This window comes from Melitaea cinxia, chromosome 25, assembly GCF_905220565.1.
Source record: "Melitaea cinxia chromosome 25, ilMelCinx1.1, whole genome shotgun sequence".
Classification (NCBI taxonomy): Eukaryota; Metazoa; Arthropoda; class Insecta; order Lepidoptera; family Nymphalidae; genus Melitaea; species Melitaea cinxia.
This window is the reverse complement of record NC_059418.1, coordinates 5,230,934-5,250,420: the sequence shown is the minus strand read 5'-3', so window position 1 is coordinate 5,250,420 and position 19,487 is coordinate 5,230,934. Positions and strand designations below refer to the sequence as shown.

The 19,487-nt window shown below is 34.0% G+C and overlaps 1 protein-coding gene across 1 annotated transcript; it reads right to left on the bottom strand.

Annotated features, from left to right (window-relative positions):
* Nucleotides 1-1,480: 1,480 nt before the first annotated feature.
* On the bottom strand, nt 1,481-19,275 carry LOC123666278 (zinc finger protein OZF-like). Its single transcript, XM_045600443.1, has 11 exons — nt 18,885-19,275; nt 18,281-18,388; nt 17,794-17,985; nt 16,667-16,894; nt 16,264-16,352; nt 9,641-9,763; nt 9,070-9,180; nt 7,979-8,176; nt 7,242-7,353; nt 2,524-2,628; nt 1,481-1,636 (listed from the first exon to the last, which is right to left on the bottom strand). The coding sequence occupies exons 1-11, from the start codon at nt 19,044-19,046 to the stop codon at nt 1,502-1,504; spliced, it is 1,563 nt and encodes a 520-aa protein (XP_045456399.1). The 5' UTR covers nt 19,047-19,275; the 3' UTR covers nt 1,481-1,501.
* Nucleotides 19,276-19,487: the final 212 nt, after the last annotated feature.

The window sequence follows — 19,487 nt, the reverse complement described above, 5'->3', positions numbered from 1 at the left end:
TCTGTTCTGTTCTGATCTATTCTGTTCTGTTCTGATCTATTCTGTTCTGTTCTATTCTGTTCTGATCTTTTCTGTTCTGTTCTATTCTGTTCTGATCTATTCTGTTCTATTCTATACTGTTCTATTTATTCTGTTCTGTTCTATTCTATTCTGTTCCGTTCTATTCTATTCTGATCTGTTCTATTCTGTTCTGTTCTATTCTGATCTGTTCTGTTCTATTCTGATCTGATCTGTTTTATTCTGTTCTGATCTGTTCTATTCTGATCTGTTCTATTCTGTTCTGTACTGTTCGATTCTGTTCTGCTCTATTCTGTTCTATTATATACTATTCTGTTCTGATCTATTCTGTTCTGTTCTGTTCTGTTCTATTCTGTTCTATTCTGATCTGTTCTGATCTATTCTGTTCTTATCTGTTCTGCTCTATTCTGTTCTATTATATTCTATTCTGTTCTGATCTATTCTGTTCTGATCTGTTCTATTCTGTTCTGATCTATTCTGTTCTGATCTGTTCTATTCTGTTCTGCTCTATTCTATTATATTCTGTTCTATTATGATCTGTTCTGTTCTGTTCTGATCTGTTCTGTTCTGTTCTGCTCTATTCTGATCTATTATATTCTATTCTGTTCTGATCTATTCTATTCTGTTCTATTCTGATCTATTCTGTTCTGTTCTGATCTATTCTGTTCTGTTCTATTCTATTCTGTACTGTTCTATTCTGTTCTGCTCTATTCTGTTCTGATCTATTCTGTTCTGTTCTATTCTGTTCTGATCTGTTCTGATCCAATCTGATCTGTTCTGTATGTATGTATATATATCTATATATGTATATATATCTGTATGTATGTATATGTGTGTATGTATGTAGGAGAAAGATCAGAGCTTGGTCCACCACGCTGCTCCAATAATGCAGATATATTCCCTACTATGAGTAACGAGCGTGATGACTATGGGCAAAACACATGAGTTCACGCCATTTTTAGCGTGAACTTGTGGAGGCCTATGTCCAGTAGTGACTGCGAACGGCTACTGTGATGAATGCACTTCAGGTGGAATTGGTTGACCCTCCCTTACATCTAAGAAGACCGTTTTTATATGATAGATTCCTAATTAATGCTGTACACAATTCCTCTCATCCTTTAATTGATAAACTCCATGAATTCAACCAACTTATTAACATCTAAATTTTAATACTTATAACATCAGCTTGACCAAACCTCACTATTTACTTTTAGTTATGATTCCTTGATATATTACCCTAGAAAACGAGTGCTTTAGACCACAAGACTGAATTAAAACTTCTGCACAATAGGTCAGGACTATGTCTTAGATCTACAAAACGTAACTGGCTACGAGAGAAAGAGAAAAAAGAAAACGTGTGCTCGCACCTCCCTCTTGCTCATAACGCTCTCGTCACGCATTCCCCAGCTTACTCCCCAAGTCGAGTGTGCGTAAAGAAGTGCCTCTTCAATAAAAAAAAAGACAATAAAACAAAATATATTTATTAAGTTTTTCCGTGCAAGAGTTTATTATGAGTGTACAGGGCGGCCGAGTGGGCGAAGGTGGCCGGGCAGTGGGCGCAGTGCAGCGGCCGCTCGCCCGTGTGGGTTCGGATGTGCGAGCGCAGGATAGACAGGGACTGCGGACAGAGAAGTGTCGTGGCGTTAGATAAGCACAACTGCTCTGGTGGAGTGGTGCGAGTAGGCGCCAGAAACACCCAACGGTTTGCGGGTTCGACAACCGCGCGGGATGATGATATATTTGTATTAACAATATTTCTTTCCGATTTGGATGTCTGTCTTTGTGGGTCTCCCCACCGTGCCTCGAAGAGCACGTTGAGCCGCCCACAGTGGCATGTTACACGCTGAATGCGAACTAGCAAGTTGATAGTATACAGTTACATACAAGTGAGAGACAGTAAAACCACGTGAACCAGAACTGCATACCATTCATAAGCAACAAAACGCACGGAAAAGTTGTAAATATATTGTCTCCTCACCAACAGGAACATAACAATGCTTGAAAGCATTATTATTTAGCTGTGATCTTCTGTAAGGTCGAGGTACTACCCCGATTGTGCTGCACCAAATTTGAGCAGGATATTTCCTGCTGTGCCCTACCTCAGTTAAAACTACTATTTCTCTCACTTTAACTGCAATTGTTTTGTGTGTCACCTCATAACTTTTCACAAGATGGATTGAGTTCAATGATTTATTTCAATCGAAAATTGGCTTTTACGTTATGGTAATGTTTTGGCCAAGTTCCAAAAAAGGCGGAGGTACTCAATTAGATTGTATTTATGTAATGTACCTCAGAACTTCTGGGTGGACCGATTTCGATGATTTTTTTTAATCGAAAGGTGTTGCATGTCATGTCCATTCAAATGTAATTGAGATGTGATAAGTACTTTTCGAGTTATCTCCAATAATGCGTCTTTACTTGACTATTTTATCGTCAACCTACGTTGTATTACTTGTCGTTGGGTTTTTGTTTGTTTTTAAAATTAGGACAATTATGTTAACTAACAGTGAAGCCCCTGCCACAGTGATCGCAAATTTTGTTTCTCGGCGGCCTCTTCTTCTCATGAACAAATTCTCTGTGTTTCTTCAAGCTCGCACTGTTTATGAACACCTGAAAATAAATAATATATGAACAGTCAAATGTGTATAAAGTAACCTTTTTTTATGTTTTGTCTAAAAGGAGATAAGGACTTTTGGGTCAAAATGTAATGAGTAATTTAGAATATAAAATATCAGCTCAATTTTGAGTCTGGAAGCGAAGAAAAATGAGAAAGATAGTTTTCGTCAAATTATAGGGTCCAATATTCAACGATAATCGATTACAGAATTAGAAAAGAAAATGTTTGCACTAGTTAATTAACTCAAAGTATTTGGAAGCACAATTAAAGCTGTAAACAATAAAGTGCATTTAAATAAAGTTAAATTAATAGCGAAAATATCAATGAATATCTGATAAACCAAAATAATTATCGATTTGTTAGGCACATTAAAACTACTAAAATACGAATTCCGAGAGTACAGATACCGTAAAATGGGGTGAATAGAAATCGCGGGGTGAATAGAAACAAAACTGGAAGTTTCATTATTTTGTCTCTAGTTTATCTATAGCTTATTATTATTGAAGGTTTATTTCTTCTATTAATTACACGGCAATATTTTTCCTTTATGCTGACAACACACAAATTTATGTCAAATTTAATGGTTTAAAGAAAAACGCCGTTAAAGTGAACGTGTGTGAATAGTGGTTTTAGACCTTGCGAAAAGTTTTGCTCAATATTGAGTTCTTTGCAGATTTCACCTAGCGAATTGATTTATTTGGAAAGTTAAATTTCTAATCTTTTAGGAATACAAAGGTGAGTGTTAATATTCAATTATTTCTTTCTTATTTCTTGTGAAATCAGGATGCAGGCATTTTTCTGCAATTTCGAGGTGAATAGATACGAGAAAGGGGTAAATAGAAACGCCTTTAGGGTCAATAGACACGAAGAAGGAGGTGAATAGATACGGGTGAGAGGTTAATAGAAACGAAAAGGGGGTTAATAGAAACACGTTTTTTAGGGTTGTCTATCGTAGACTAGTTCATTATACTTAGCTACCTAGGGGCTTTAAAATTATTATAAGTAACAATTAATTATTAGAAAACCATTTTAAGTGGTTATCTGTTTTTTTTTATTTATATAAATTCAAACATTAAAAAAACCAGGCTAAATACTTGATATTTATTTCAAACAGGTACGCTACATTGTATTTCGTTCGCCATTCCGAGGATTTATAAATCAGATCCTCGTGGCAAGAAGTATAAAAGGTATCCTAAAGAATTGATTGAGCAGGCTATTCAGGAATATAATGATAGTAGCAGTTCCTTAAGTTGCATCGCTAAAAAGTTTGAAATAGACAAATCTGTTTTATATAGACATACTATAAAGAATATGAAGAGACAAGGTGGTCAGACAGTGTTATCAGAAGAGGTGGAATTATTATTTATAAAATACATAAATGTATGTGCTGAATGGGGATATCCTCTTGAACCTTATGATTTGAGGTTATTAGTTAAAAATTATTTGGACAAATTGGGCATTAAAGAAAAACGGTTTAAGGACAACATGCCTGGACCGGACTTTGCTAGAAGTTTTTTAAAAAGATACAGTGATAAGATAACGCAGAGGATATCACAAAATATTAAACGAAGTAGAGCTGCATTGTCTTCGGATATATTAAAAAAATATTTCGAACAATTAAAACAATCAATCAGTGGTGTTCCGATTGATAACATCATTAACTATGACGAAACAAGTTTGGCTGATGATCCCGGCCGAAAAAAGATTATCACTAAGAGAGGAACAAAATACCCGGAACGCGTAATGAATCATTCAAAAGCTGCAGTATCAATTATGATGGCTTGTACGGCTGCAGGAGAAATGATACCCCCATATGTAGTTTATAAGGCGCAAAACTTATTTGATACTTGGACAAAGTTTGGTCCAAAAGGAACCCGTTATAATAGAAGTCAATCGGGCTGGTTTGATGCTAATATTTTTGAAGATTGGGTGACCACTATGATTCTTCCGTTTTTTGAAAATAAATCCGGTAAAAAAATTTTAATAGGTGATAATTTGTCTTCCCATCTCTCACTCGATTTAATAAGAAAGTGTTACGAAAAGGATATTCATTTTGTTTTCTTACCCTCAAATTCAACACATATAACACAACCTCTTGATGTTGCTCTATTCAGACCAATGAAAATAGCTTGGAGAAGTATAATTTCGGAATGGAAGAAAACAGACGGGAGAAATCAATCTTCGATTCCCAAAGGTTGTTTTCCCAAATTGCTGTCCAAACTAATGGACAATTTGAAAGAAAACAGCAAAAGTAATATTATGTCTGGCTTTAGGAAGACAGGAATACATCCTTTTAACCCTTCAGAAGTTTTAAAACAAATACCCGAATGGCACGACCAAGTTAAGGAAGCTGAAACTGTTGACCAAACAGTATTAAATTTTTTGAAGGAAATGCGGTACGGAACTATAAACGTAGTTGAACCAAAAAAAAAAAAAAAAAGAAAACTTCAAGTTCAGGCAGGAAAGAGTGTATTATGTTCGAGTGATGAAGACTATATTGACACTGATCCAGAATACATAGATTCTTCTGTTCCACGAGACCGAAAAATCAGCAAAAAAAATAAAAAGACAGCGGATAGGGTCACTAAAGGAAAGGGTAAAGGGAAAAAAACTACAATTGTTCAAAGAAACGATTCCAAAGAAAATGTACCTACTAGTATACTTGAAAATCAACTTGATCAAGAAATCGCAAGAAGTTCCTACGACTACAATACACCGATTATTGAAAAGGCAAATCTTCCGGATGAAAATGTTGCAAGTTGTTCGTATAACATTAGTCCTTATGACATAACAACTATGCCAGTAGTTTTTGAAGACGACATGAATGGGATAGCGTGTATTGAAACCGTTGTAGGAAATGAATTTAATAATAAAAACCCGAAAAATATTAAAATAATTTCTAATGTTCTTCTGAGCGATGCAGAATTAAAGAAAACATTGTCAAATACATTTGTTGAGACACCATCAACGAAAACCATTTCTAGGCGGCCCACATATTATAGGTGTGATGAAGATATATTAAATGCTCTGATGGATTCAGATTAAATAGGTAGTATAAAAAGTTACCAATTTAATTTCCAAAACTAAACCCCAAAAGTGAATTATATCGCTACTATAATCATAATGTTCCCAATTTTATTTTCAACTGTGATTTTTGATCTCATTTTATAGAAAACCTAAGAATTATTTACCAAATATAGTTTCTTTTTTAGAATTTTATAGTTTATGTTAGAATGAAACATTCTTATATTTTTGTTATTTTTTTTAAGCTTGTTTGCTTGTAATAATATACTGCTCATGTTTATATCCCTAAAGTATTTAATTAAATGTTCCTGAAAATACGAAATACTTATAGTTTCTTTTTTACAATTTTATACTTTATGTTAGAATTAAACATTCTTATATTTTTGTTATTTTTTTAAGCTTGTTTGCTTGTAATAATATACTGCTCATGTTTATATTCCTAAAGTATTTAATTAAATGTTCCTGAAAATACGTAATACTTATATATATATATATATATATATATATATATATATACTGATTTAGAAAAGATACATACATTTATGTTGTCTTTGTTCTTACTTATTATTTCAATAAATAAATTAAAGTTGAATTTGACAGCCCTAGTGTTTTTTCTCTATTCACCCCCTCCCTCGTGTCTTTTGACCCCAGTTTCCGGGTAAATAGAAACCACCTACTTTTTCTCAATTTACAAATAATAGACATGATTTCGCTAATTTTTGGGATTCATATTTGGTATATTACAACACGACTCACGATTTCACAATGTTTTATTAATAAGCTTCTATACAAAATATGTAAGAAAATCAGTGTTGAAGTTGAAAGTTGTGTCTATTCACCCCATTTTACGGTAACTAATATTTTTGAATATGACATTTCAATATCTTTTTATAAAAAGCAAATATGGTGGTCATAATATTTTTAGAGGTGAATGAGTATAAGTGAATAAACAGCATGAGCGATAAAACAGGCCATGTTCTTTACTTATATTTTTAACTATCACGAATTATAATTTTTTAAATAATGTTACCGTAGAGCGATTTGTTATTAATTTGTTTTTTGTTATTGTTTTTTTCTTTTTTTTATGTTGAGCGCAAAAAAAATCCTTACATAATTGTGTTTGCAGGCAAATGAAGAAAAACCGACTTCAATTATATCGACAAGTAATACAACGTAGGTAAACGAAAAAATACTCAAGTAAATACGCATTATCAAAGATCACTCCAAAAGCTGACCAAATTCAAAAAAGGAGGAGGTTCTCAATTCGACTGTGTGTTTTTGTGTGTCATTGCTTTTTTAATTTCCCAATCTACTGCGCGATTTCCTTACATTTTCATTCCATAAAAACTTCTACAAATCAATAACCAAATACAAAAACCGAATTGATATAAAATTTCATTTTTCATTCAATTTCAATTTTCATTCCATAACTACTACAAAAAAAGTCAAACGTGTGTAAAGAAAATATACTTCAAAAAAAAATTCAATTAATTAATTACAAGTTAATTTATTAGAAGTTATGCGCGTACATACAGTTCTGCCATTAATTTTTATGTATATAAATAATGCAGTGTATACTGACTTTATTGCATTTATTGCAAACGTGCTCCGTATTGTTGAGATGAATCCAGTCTATGTGATCCTGGAGCGACCTCTTTACGATAAACTTGGCGTCACATTCGTTACACTCGAATCTGCAAAGAAATCATTTTAATTAACATATGAGAAAAATTTTATACAATAACTAAACCAAATTGAAGATATAACTATTAAAAAATATGTATATCGCCTACCAATTAATAGAGTCATCACATAAAATAACGTGTGCAATCTTTTTACTTTGTTTAGCAAGAAAATGTTGGCATTAAAGGCACCTAAAAACAGGTAAAGCTTTAATTTATGATAATAAAGTATAATAATTTCTTGTACCTTGTTCTAACTGACTAATGATCCTCTAAGGGTTTCTAGAGTCGCAAAAATAAATAAATAAGAAAAGCGTTAGAACTGCATATTAATTGTAAATCATTGTATTGGTAGTCTTGCTCCTATTTCTGGAAACCAAAAGAATCTAATTCAAACGACGAAATGTCTTCAAAAACTACATATGAACCATTTTTTGCCGTTAAAAATAACGAAACAGATTATTTTTAATTCAAATTGTCTGATAGTCTTCTAAAATTTTCTGGGGCCCAAAAAAAGACTAAAACTAGTAAAAAAGAAAAATAACCAATAGTTTTAAATCCAAATCATTTGATAATCTTCTATAAATTTCTGGGGACCAAAATTCGAGACTAATAAAAAAGTTAAATAGAGTGTAACCTTTTCTCGCTGTGTTTGGAGTGGTGCTTCAAGTGATACTTCAGGCCCAGCTGCGAAGTGAAGTGGGCGTCGCAGTCAGCGCAGTAGGCGGGGGAAGGGGCGTGGGTGACCGCATGGGCAGCCAAACCAGACTTAGCGCGGTACTGCTTGCCACATTCAGCACAGGAGTACACTCGGTTGGATTGGCCGTGTACTGTGCTTAAAGTGAAAACTTTGATTTCTTTAGTTTATCGAACACCACAAGTCTTTACAAACAAAGCATAATAGTTACATATTATGAATTACAATGGGCAGACATATGGCTAATTACACATTTATTTGAGATACCCAATTGTGGTATTATAAAAACAAGAGTATAGACTTCCTGATGGTAAACGACTACCGTTGTTTATAGACCTACTTTATCAGAAGCATCACAAAAGCGTTGCCAACCCTACCCTCAATCCCCAGGAGCTCAGGTCACCTTACCACAGTAACACACACTGTTTGAAATCAGTGTTATTTAGCTGTGATCTCCTGTAAGCTCGGGGTACTTGCTCAGTCGGGATGCTCCATATTTTGAACAGGATATTCTTCATTCTCAGTCAAACTTACTTCTACTTTTAGTTTTATTTAACAAAATCGTGTTTATAGTCAGTATAACTTATGTTGTGTGGCTACGGCACTAAAGAATTTAGCCACCCCCTCTCTTCCCGTGGGTGTCGTAAGAGGCGACTAAGGGATAACAAGGTTCCACAACCACCTTGGAACTTAAACAGCCGACCGATGGCGGGATAACCATCCAACTGCTGGCTTTGAAATACACAGGCCGAAGACGGGCAGCAGCGTCTTCGGTGCGACAAAGCCAGTACTGCGGTCACCAACCCGCCTGCCCAGCGTGGTGACTATGGGCAAAACACATGAGTTCACGTTATTTTTGGCGTAAACTTGTGGAGGCCTATGTCCAGCAGTGGACTGTTTAGGCTGTAATGATGATAATAACTTATAATCTATTTACCCGCCAACCCGCATTGGAGCGGCGTGGTGGATTATACTTCTTCTACTTGGGTAAAGAGAGCAGTGGGATATTACAGGCTTAAGCGATAACTTACAACATGTGTATCTTGAGTCCGGCGTTGTTCACGAACGTATTTCCACATAACTCACACTCGACCTTTTTGGTTCGATGCTTGTCCCGGTGATATCGGTACACTCTGTGCGACCTTTAAACAATTATGAATTACTCGTATATTAACAACATTTAAACTAAATTATTAAAGTAGATCCCACCAAAAACAATTTCATGCAAAACGTTGCCAAGACGAGACCATATGGCTCTAAAAACAAAAACCCGACAGCAATTTACATCGACAAGTAATAAAATGAGAACATCTTAGACGTATACGAAGTCAATTAAATACACTTTGCTAGGGATAACCCAAATAGTACTCGTTCAATATCACTTAAATTTAAATGCCATCAAGTGACAAGCCCCAAAAGAAAAGTTATGGGTAACATATATAATAACATACAGTCCAGTTGTGAATATTCTTCGTTTTTAACCGATTTCCAAAAAAGGAGAAACTTCTCAATTCGATTATTATTTGAAGTCTTACCATCACTGCACCACCGTATGCTTGTTTTCCACCTTTGTATTATAAAAAAAGTATATAACTGACTTACTCTGTAGAAAAATCACACAGTTTACAGCTAAATACAGTTTTGATCCTGCCGTGATTTTCGTTGTAGTGTTTCAGTACTGTGTACACGTTGTTATTGCGTCTACCACACTCGATACATTCATATCTAAAAAAAATATATTTAGATAGGTTACAGATTAAAATTTATAATAATAATATTTAATGCTTAATAAATAGTTTGCTCGAAAACGAAAAAAAAACCGACTTCAATTAAATCTATAGTAATACAACCTAGGTAGACGAAAAAATAGTTAAGTAAATACGCGTTTCGGTCGTCTAAAAAGTTTAAGTTGGTTAAAAACAAACGAGTTGATACATAGGGCGCACTAAAAGTTTCCGGAACTGATCAGTTACATAAACAATATTTAAAAAGTAATTACAAAAAGCAATTCAAAATTTGAAAATGGAACTCTTTGGCTGTAGAATGCAGTTTGTTTTATCTGACTGTCAATTGTTTTTACATTGTGGCGCCATTTTGAAAATTGTGTGTCTACATTAACATGGATTTAACTCGGAAAAATTTTCGTAGTATGATTTTTAACGATTTTAAGTGTAATTTGACAGTTCATCAGAGCCTCGCTCGGCTTCAATCTGCTTTTGGCGATGAAGCACCATGCCAGACGACTATTTATAGCTGGTTTGCGGAATCCAAGCGAGGTCGTGTCAATCTCAGTGACAAATCTCGCGATGGTCGCCCGTCCACCGCTGTGAACAACAAAACATCGATGCTATGCACCGTATGATCAAAACAGATAGGCATGTGACCTACCATGAGATTCGGGCATCCTTAGACGTAGGCACGAGTTACATACAATCAATCCTACACAAGCATTTGGGTGTGAGAAAGCTATGCTCGCGGTGGATCCCACATAATTTGACCGAGGCTCAAAAAACGGACCGCGCACTTGGTGCAATGCTATATTTACCAGATTCAACGAAAGCGCGTCAAATTTGGTGTGGAACACAGTAACAGGTGAAGAGAAATGGATTTTTTGCAACGGTCCCAAAACAAAGCACAACAGCGTATGGGTCTTTCAAGGTGAGCCGAAACTAACCAAAGCGGCGCGCGTGAAAAAGTGCACCTAAGCCAATGATTGCTTCTTTTTTTAATAAAACTGGAAACGTGGCTACTGTTGTTTTAGAGAATCGTCGTGCCGTGAATAGTGACTGGTACACGACCATTTGTTTGCCGGAAGTTATTGACGACTGCGTAAAAATAACCGTAAACGCCGTATCATCATATTGCACCACGACAATGCTAGTTTCCCACACGGGCGGAAAGACAAACGAATTTTTGAAAAACGTAGAACTTATAAGCCAATCCGCATACAGTCCCGAACTGGCACCTTGTGACTTTTTTCTGTTCCCATAAATTAAGAACCAATTACGCAATCAACGATTTTCATCACCAGAAGAGGCTGTTGAAAAGTATGCAAAGAGGCACAAATATTTTCAAAATTTAATCGTATGAAAAAGTACATTAACGCAAAGGGAATTTTTTTCTTATTTATTCCGAACACGTTTTGTGCGCCCCATGTAAGCTTCCAAATATCTATACTAATGAGCTGAAGAGTTTGTTTGAATGCACTAATCTCAGGAGTGTGGTGTATTAAGCTCTAATCCTTCTCTTACGTGGAGAAAGAGGCCTATGTCCAGCAGTGGGATGATACAGGATGAATCGTGACAGAACTTCAATTCGGGTCAGCAAAAAAATATCAATTTTTATTTACTATTATTAAGTAACTGAATTTTATTTTGTATTTGTCGATATATCTGTGTTGTCTGGAAGAAATGGCTAATAAGCCATAAGTTCGCCCATTGTACTTCACTGTCTTTAAGAGGAAAGGGTACCGGAGAGACTTTTCAAAAATAGGTATTTGAATAAAATGTTTCTGTCGCGCTGCATGCCGCTACCGCGCCCCGCGCCATCTCCGCTCCGTTTTTTCTATGTGTGACGGTCGTATTGTTAGTGTGCGTGCGCCGGCTATTCAGCTATTAATTGTTGACGATATTTTAGTATTCGCATCTTTCGTTTGTGATTGACTACGAGTACATAGAGCGCATAGTGCTATTTTTCTGAATTTGGCTTGTTTTATTGAATTTGTTCTGCATCGTATTGCTGAGACTCGGCTTACTATTATTGAATTTCGTAAACTACTTATTATTATGTTTTATTATTTTGACTTAGATACTCTTTGTGACTTGATACATGTCTATATTTATGTGGGTAATTATCGAAATACTTAGGTACTTTATTTATGAATTAGGTATGTAATTACATGGTTGAGGTGTGTGTAAGAATGGGTAATGAAATACATACATAATTATAGTGTATACATGTAGTACATAGTATAAGTGTAAGTATAGTATATATATGTAATGTAGTACATACATAGTATAAAATATTTGTCTTAGTACCTATATAATTTGTAATGTCTCATGTTTGTCGCAGTTATTAATACATAGGTATAGGTTATATGTATTAATTAACATATAATTGCGGCGATATAACAATGGTTAAAAATAATATTATAATTTAAAAAAAAAACAAGAAAAGCCGCCTGCGTGAAGAACAACTATTAGAAAGTCAATTGAAAAAGCTGGAACAAGATAAAAATTCAATAATTACACAAAGATAGCTAAATAAATCACACCAATTTCACACATTATGTACTGTACACTTACAAAAATCATGAAGGCGACTTTTCCAATTATTATTTTATTTATGTTTTTTTAGTTAGGCAAATTACGTAATCGATTGAAATTTTTTAAAGAGTGGGTGATTAACATGACATAACATAACAATACACTTTATTGAACACCAACAGAAAATAATAATACGTATCAGATTGATTTTTAACCGACTTCCAAAAAAGGAGGAGGTTCTTAATTCGACTGTATTTTTCTTTTTCTTTTTTTTGTATATATGTTACTTCAGAACTTTTGACTGGGTAGACCGAGTTCGACTTGTATGCAAAGGAAAAAAAGCCGACTTCAATTACATCGACATGTAATACAACAAAGGTAGACGAAAATATAGTCAAGTAAAAACGAGTTATTAAAGATTACTCAAAAAGTTGTTATCAGATGTCGATGAAATTTAAATATGACAAGATAAACACGAGCTTTCGATTAAATTAAAAATCATCAAAATCGGTACACGCAGTAAAAAGTTATGCGGTATAATAAATACAACGTAGGTCGACGAAAATAGTTAAGTAAAAACGTATTATTTATATAACTCGAAAAGTTAGATCTCAAATAAACTTAAGTGAGACCAAATCGACACCAGCAATTTATACTAAGCTAACTCTTAAAAATGAACTTTACAATAGAGACTTATAAAAGGGAAAAACGTGATACCTTTTATATTAATTAAGAAACTTATTTGAAATTTGGTATCTTTAATAGTTAATTTATTCATTGCAATTTCACAATTTTTTTTTATTACATATAAAAACACATTTTATCAAGTTCGCATTAAAAAACAAACTTATCGAAAAATCGAATTGGCGTAGTATAAATTGTTGGTGTCGAAATGACAGACACCACTTTTCGATTAAAAAAAAATTGTTGAAATCGGTCCACTCAGTCAAATGTTCTGAAGTAACATACATAAAAAATACAGTTAAATTGAGAGCTTCATCCTTTTTTGGAAGTCGGTTAAAAATAGAAACCGATTTTACACGTCTATAGAATTCCTAAGTCGACAAGCTTGAACAGTGAAAGATTTAGTATAAAAGAAAGAGGATTGAGAGGGAAATTCAAGAAGTAAGCTTTCCTCAGAACGAAGACTGCGTTCATGGGAATCACTAAGAAATTTAAATCGTCGTTTTAGATAAGTTGGTACAACAGGGTTAAAAAGAATAGAGTAAAGTAAGTTGAGAATACATATACTTATTCCCGCAGTAGGGAATTGGGTGCCACTCAGGGCGTAACTACTGCCGTATCAGCCGTATCAATGATACGGGCCCCCTATTTACAGGGCCCCTAAGGCGTGTAAGCAAAAATTAGTAAAATATTATCCACAATGTCACTTAATCTTGTGTTTCCTGGAAAAAAGAATAAAAAAACTGTCATAAATACCTATAGAGTTTTCACTTCAGAAATGACTGAAGTCTGAAAAGCAATCCCCTTTTATCCGAGTCAAGCGTGCGCCCAATTGTTGATAACACTCTGCATTGTTTATTTCGGGATTCAGTTAATCATTATGAACAATGAATTAATCTTTTTTATATAAGAATGGGGCACACAAGCAGACGAAGCCATCTGATTTATAACGGCTACCGTCGCCCATGGCCTTTAGAGAAAAGATTTAGACACTAGACGCTTTAACCCCCAAATTTTAGCAAGGTCATTCCACACTTTGAATGTACGCGGAAAGAATGCGCACGAAGCTCGCACATTGGTTGCAAACCACTGGTGGATACAATTAGCACCACTAGACTTCTTGACATCGAAAGAATGCAGAACACGACAAACGACACGGCTCATAGTGCACATTACGCATCGCGTGCTCGCACCGTGGAATGCTCGATGGTGCTTTTCCCTCATCGTCAAGAGTTGAATTCGACGCAAAAGAGTGCAAAGAATTTTCGCTTACTTTTTCGCATAATGTGCCAGAGAGCCTTCAGGTTCGCGCAATGATGGAAGTGTAGACTAAAAAAAGTTACCTTCGACAGCTTTTGTAAGAAACAGAAGGCACGGGTTCCATTTGGAAAGCCCAATAGTCTCTCATCAATTCTGCTGTGTTTGAACTTTGCCCTAGCGATTTACTACCTGTAAGACCTGGAGGCAGCGTTGAATCTCTTCTTCAGGTTATGCGCCTGTGAATCCCCCATATAGATGCGGAAGATTCATAGGAATTCACTAATAGTATTGGCCTCACAGGCTGAAGCGAACGATCCCCCGCATCTATTGCTGCAGGTCAAGGTTAATAACTCTCCAGCTTGGAACTACAAGCTCTTTAAATTAGCTTAAAACCCGAAATTCAAAACATTCATTACATAAAGAACTCATGGAATTATTACTGATAAAATTCAATAGCCTTGCATTCAGTTTTCCGGAGGTATTAACTTGATGTTTTTCAAAACTAAAACTGATAAAAAATTACCTAAGGATTTCGATCGAACAGGAACAGCTACAGCAGACTACACTCACTATTGTCTATTCTAGGAGGAAGTAATAACTTATAATCAATAAATATTTATTTTAATTCAATGCAAGCATTTTTTGTGAGAAATCTTTACCCATAATTTGCCTGTCCCCCCACTAATTTTGATACAAGGCCTCAAGGTTCCCGGGGTTCCAAGGAATGCTACGCCAGTGGTGCCACTGGAGTTTTTTACGCAATTCAGAAATATGATTCTATTTGCGAAGTCCAAATACGAATCGCATAGGTACATAGATTCGACCAAATTTAATAATCTGCTCCTCAGTAATGTCAAGAAAACAACTAAGCAATTTTTTACCGATGAAAAAAAACAGAGGAGGTTCTAAAGTCGCCACGTATCTATATTTATTTATGTTTGACCATGCATAACTTTTTACAGAGTATTCCGAAATTGATAAAAAAATATATTGGAAAGAGTAAACCCCGAAGTTATTTTTCGCCTAGGAGGCGAGGAAGAAGCGCGGCTCGCAGCTTGCTTGGCATAGGCATGGGAAAGAGCAGAATCCTAATTTTTTTTAACTTTCTTATTGTATTTTTTATTAGTATTACGGTATTAATAATCATAATATTAATATTAATCTTTTTTGAAATCCTTGTATTGAGCCCTTTAGTTTGATACCAAAAACAAACAACACAGTTATTTACCATAATTGTCATTGTTATTTGTTAGCGAAACCCTTCGTTAGCCCAGGTTTGCACAGTGTTACAATAAAAACCGCATATACAAATACGGTTTTATTGTAGTTATGAAAAGAGAAATTATTTAATTTTGTTAATACGAATTTTAGAAAATATCGACTAAAAATTACATCACTAGTGTATCGATATAATTATCGACTATGAGGCATCACTTCGCTGGCGTATATACGTATTGCTTTGACCCTTCCCTCCCCCAGACCTATCCCCCAAAAAGCAAGAAAGGGACAACTGCAGCTCAGACCGTTTTAGGTAGATAATTTTTGACCAAAACAGTGTTTCGTAGTCGACTGTTTTCTCCTCAAAACATGGCAATTTTTTTTAAAAATTATTTTTAGAAAATAAAAGAAGACTTCGGCTATGCCCCTATGTTCTCATTTTTTTGAAAATATGCATATATTTTTTTTAATGAGTGTCTGAAAATGTACAAAAAATTATGCAATATTTCGAGTTTTTGAAGTCTCCTAATTTCTATGATAATAAGAATATGAAAAAAATCAAAACATAGGGGCATGGTCATGGCAGCAAAGAGTTCTATGTCACAAAAATATTTGATCTAGTGTCATTATCCAGGGAGAAAACAGTCGACTACGTTTGTATGGAGAAAGAGCCGGTACCCTTTCCTCTTAACTATCTTTATGCTTTGTTTGTAATATGTTTGTGGTGTACAGTAAAGTATAAAATAAAAATAAAAAAAAAATATTATAAATAAACAAAATTATTAACATAAATCTCACCGTCTAAAGTGTCTTTTATGGTGTTCGTCGAAAGACATTTTCGTGCCGAGAATCGAATTGCAAATCTTACATTCTATACCATCGCTTTTCTGAAAACAAATTATAACGTAATGTAAAAAACTAAAGTAACCCCCCCCCCCCTCTAGACCTTTGACTAACATGCAGTCGAACTCCTGGAAATTAACTAAAGAGTTAAAACCCCCAGATGTTTATCAAAGGGGGGTTCCAATCCCCAAATATTCAATTAAGGTGAGCTGATCCCCCGAACATAGTCGAAACCCGTGAAATTAAATTCAGAGGGTTAACTCTTTAGAAATGTAACCTAGGTTGATTAATCCCTAAATATGAATTAAGGCAGGTTAAATCCACGAAACATACAAGTAAGGGATGTCACAAAACTTACTTTACTATGCCGTTTCTCCATATGACTCTTCAAAGTTAACTCATGATCAAAACCAGTTATGCAATATTCACATTTGTAAGGCAGTTTTATGTAATTCTTCTTTAAGGCCTCTGCTTTCCTTTCTTCTAACATTTCTTCTGTAGTTAACATGACTATTCTTATTTTTCCTTCATACTTTTTCTGTAAGGGAGTTTTTGCTTTGCCGACTTTTCTTTTCTCCTTTTTAGGCTGTTAAACAATTATTATAATTACTACTTTGACGATGCATTGGTGCAGCAGCCAGAGCGACAGCCTTAAGTCAGTGCTGTGACTGCATAAAAAAAACATAAGGAGTAAAATTTACTGAACGAATAACTTCGTTACGTTTCTCGTAACGCCATCTATCATCTATCGCCGATAGATGGCGTTATTTGATTCGTTTATTTACCATTTGATTTGGTATTAACCTTTTTCTTAGACTAGTAAGCCTTTTTTTGCCTATTTAGACAGTCGATCTAAAGGAGTAAACTCCAGTTTAGCGTCCGAGTGGACACACACACTTTTTTTTATATTTAAGAACAAACACAATCTATACTCATAATATAAATCTGAAGAGTTTGTATGTTTGTTTATTCTTTGAACGTGCTAATCACACAGCTACTGGTTCGAACTCAAAAATTATTTTTGTGTTGGATAGTACATTTACCGAGGAAGGCTGGATTTTTTTTTTTTTTTTTTTTTTTATATCACTAGTTCGGCAAACAAGCGTACGGCTCACCTGATGGTAAAAGATTACCGTAGCTTATAGACGCCTACAATACCAGAAGCATCGCAAGCGCGTTGCCGACCCAATCCCCAATCCCCCCAGGAGCTCTGGTCACCTTACTCACCAACAGGAACACAATACTGCTTGAAAACAGTATTATTTTGCTGTGATCTTCTGTAAGGTCGAGGTACTACCCCAGTCGGGCTGCTCCATATTTTGAGCAGGAAATTCCTGCTGTGCCCTACCTCAGTTATTCCTGCTGTGCCCTACCTCAGTTGTGATACCTCATTTGATAGTGTAGACTATAAAATATTTTAGTATGTTTTCTTAATCTATTAACATGAGTGAAACCGCGCACACACAGCTAGTTGTTCATACATACCTTCAAAGGTATCTCCTGTTCAAGATCCAAGCTTCTTTCTATTTTAATTTCCGTAGCAATTTCAATAAAATTCTCTTTATTGGACGGTTCTTTTATTTCGACCACAAGCGGTTGAGAATCTATCGTAGAATTTATTTCTATATTTGAATATTGAAGACATGGACTTGTTTTCGTTATTTCTAAATGTTTCGCCTGAAAAATAAAAAATGCATGATCTCATTTTATTACTTGTCGATGTACATTGATGTCTTTTATTTTGTTTGTTTGAAAACAAACACAATTATTGTGAGCAATTAACTAATGTCTCAATAATACTCTTAATTGTACACCATTGAAAGAAACAAAAAATAACATAACATGAAAAATGTACAAATATGGTCTTATCGCTGAAAGAGTGATCTCTTCCAGACAACCTTGTGGTATGAGATGGTGTGAGATGTGGTGTGAGAATTAGAATATTCTGCAATAAAATATAAATTAAGTATACCTCATTATACAACTTGTTAATGCTGTCATTAGCTTGATTCTTGAACTTGTATATCTTTTTCAAAACATTGTGACATGTGTAGCATATAAAACTATTGTTTAACTCCACCTAAAAATATATATGAGATGTCTAAATATAAAAACTATACCTCATATATTTCTAGGAAAAAAATAAATATTAATTAATTTATTTCTAATAAAACGGAGCAACTACGGGTTTACTGTTTACATATTATATAATAGTTTATTTTTTGTTTCATAAAATGATGGAAAATGTAAATCTTAAATATATAGAAAAAGTATTTTATTATACTTATAAAAGAAAATATAATTGAAATAATTTTTTCAAACAAATTATACATTGATTAAATATTTTCACGTTTTTAACATATTTCATCATTTATTTTTATTTAATAAACTTTTGTATAACTATAAAAGAAAGTAAACATCCGCCATTTTGCCTCTAACAAGACACCATTATATTGAAATCTTACTATACTAGCGAATTTATTGCCATTCAGAAACTTTTAATTAAAATATCCATTGCAATTTAATTTCTTAAAAGTTAAATTAAAAAAAAGTCATATTAATAAAGGACTTAATACCTTATAATCCAATAATATATCAAAAATCTTCACATGTTCACACTTCGACAAAACTATAAAAGGAACATCTTTATTCAGACAAGTAATGCAAATCTCTAGAATTTTGTTCTCATCGTTAGTTAAAGTATATTCCAACAAATTATATTTTAATTCCTCAGTCATGTTCGTAATAAAAAAAAAATTAAAAAAAAATTAAGTCGCCATTGCTAGTAATCTTTTCTAACGATTAAATAACATTTACTTATTACATTCATTTGTGTCATTTTTTCCCCATAAAATACATCAAAAACTACTTTTTTGCAGATTTAAAAATAAACGTAAGTACACTTCCTATAAACACTGTTGAAATCGACTAGAAAAGCTTATTAGTGTTGCTAATCTTAAATACTATTGATATAATTTATATATGTTATATAAAACTTTCTTTTATCGTTTTTTTTTTTTGTTTTAGATATAATGATTTCATTTTGCTCAAAACCATTTGTTTTGTTTTTTTTTAGCACTTTTCCGACGCATTTACGAGACGTAATAATAAAATGTTAAACAATTATAAAATTTAAAAAGATATGAACATACTAAAAACGTTTTAAATTAATAATAATA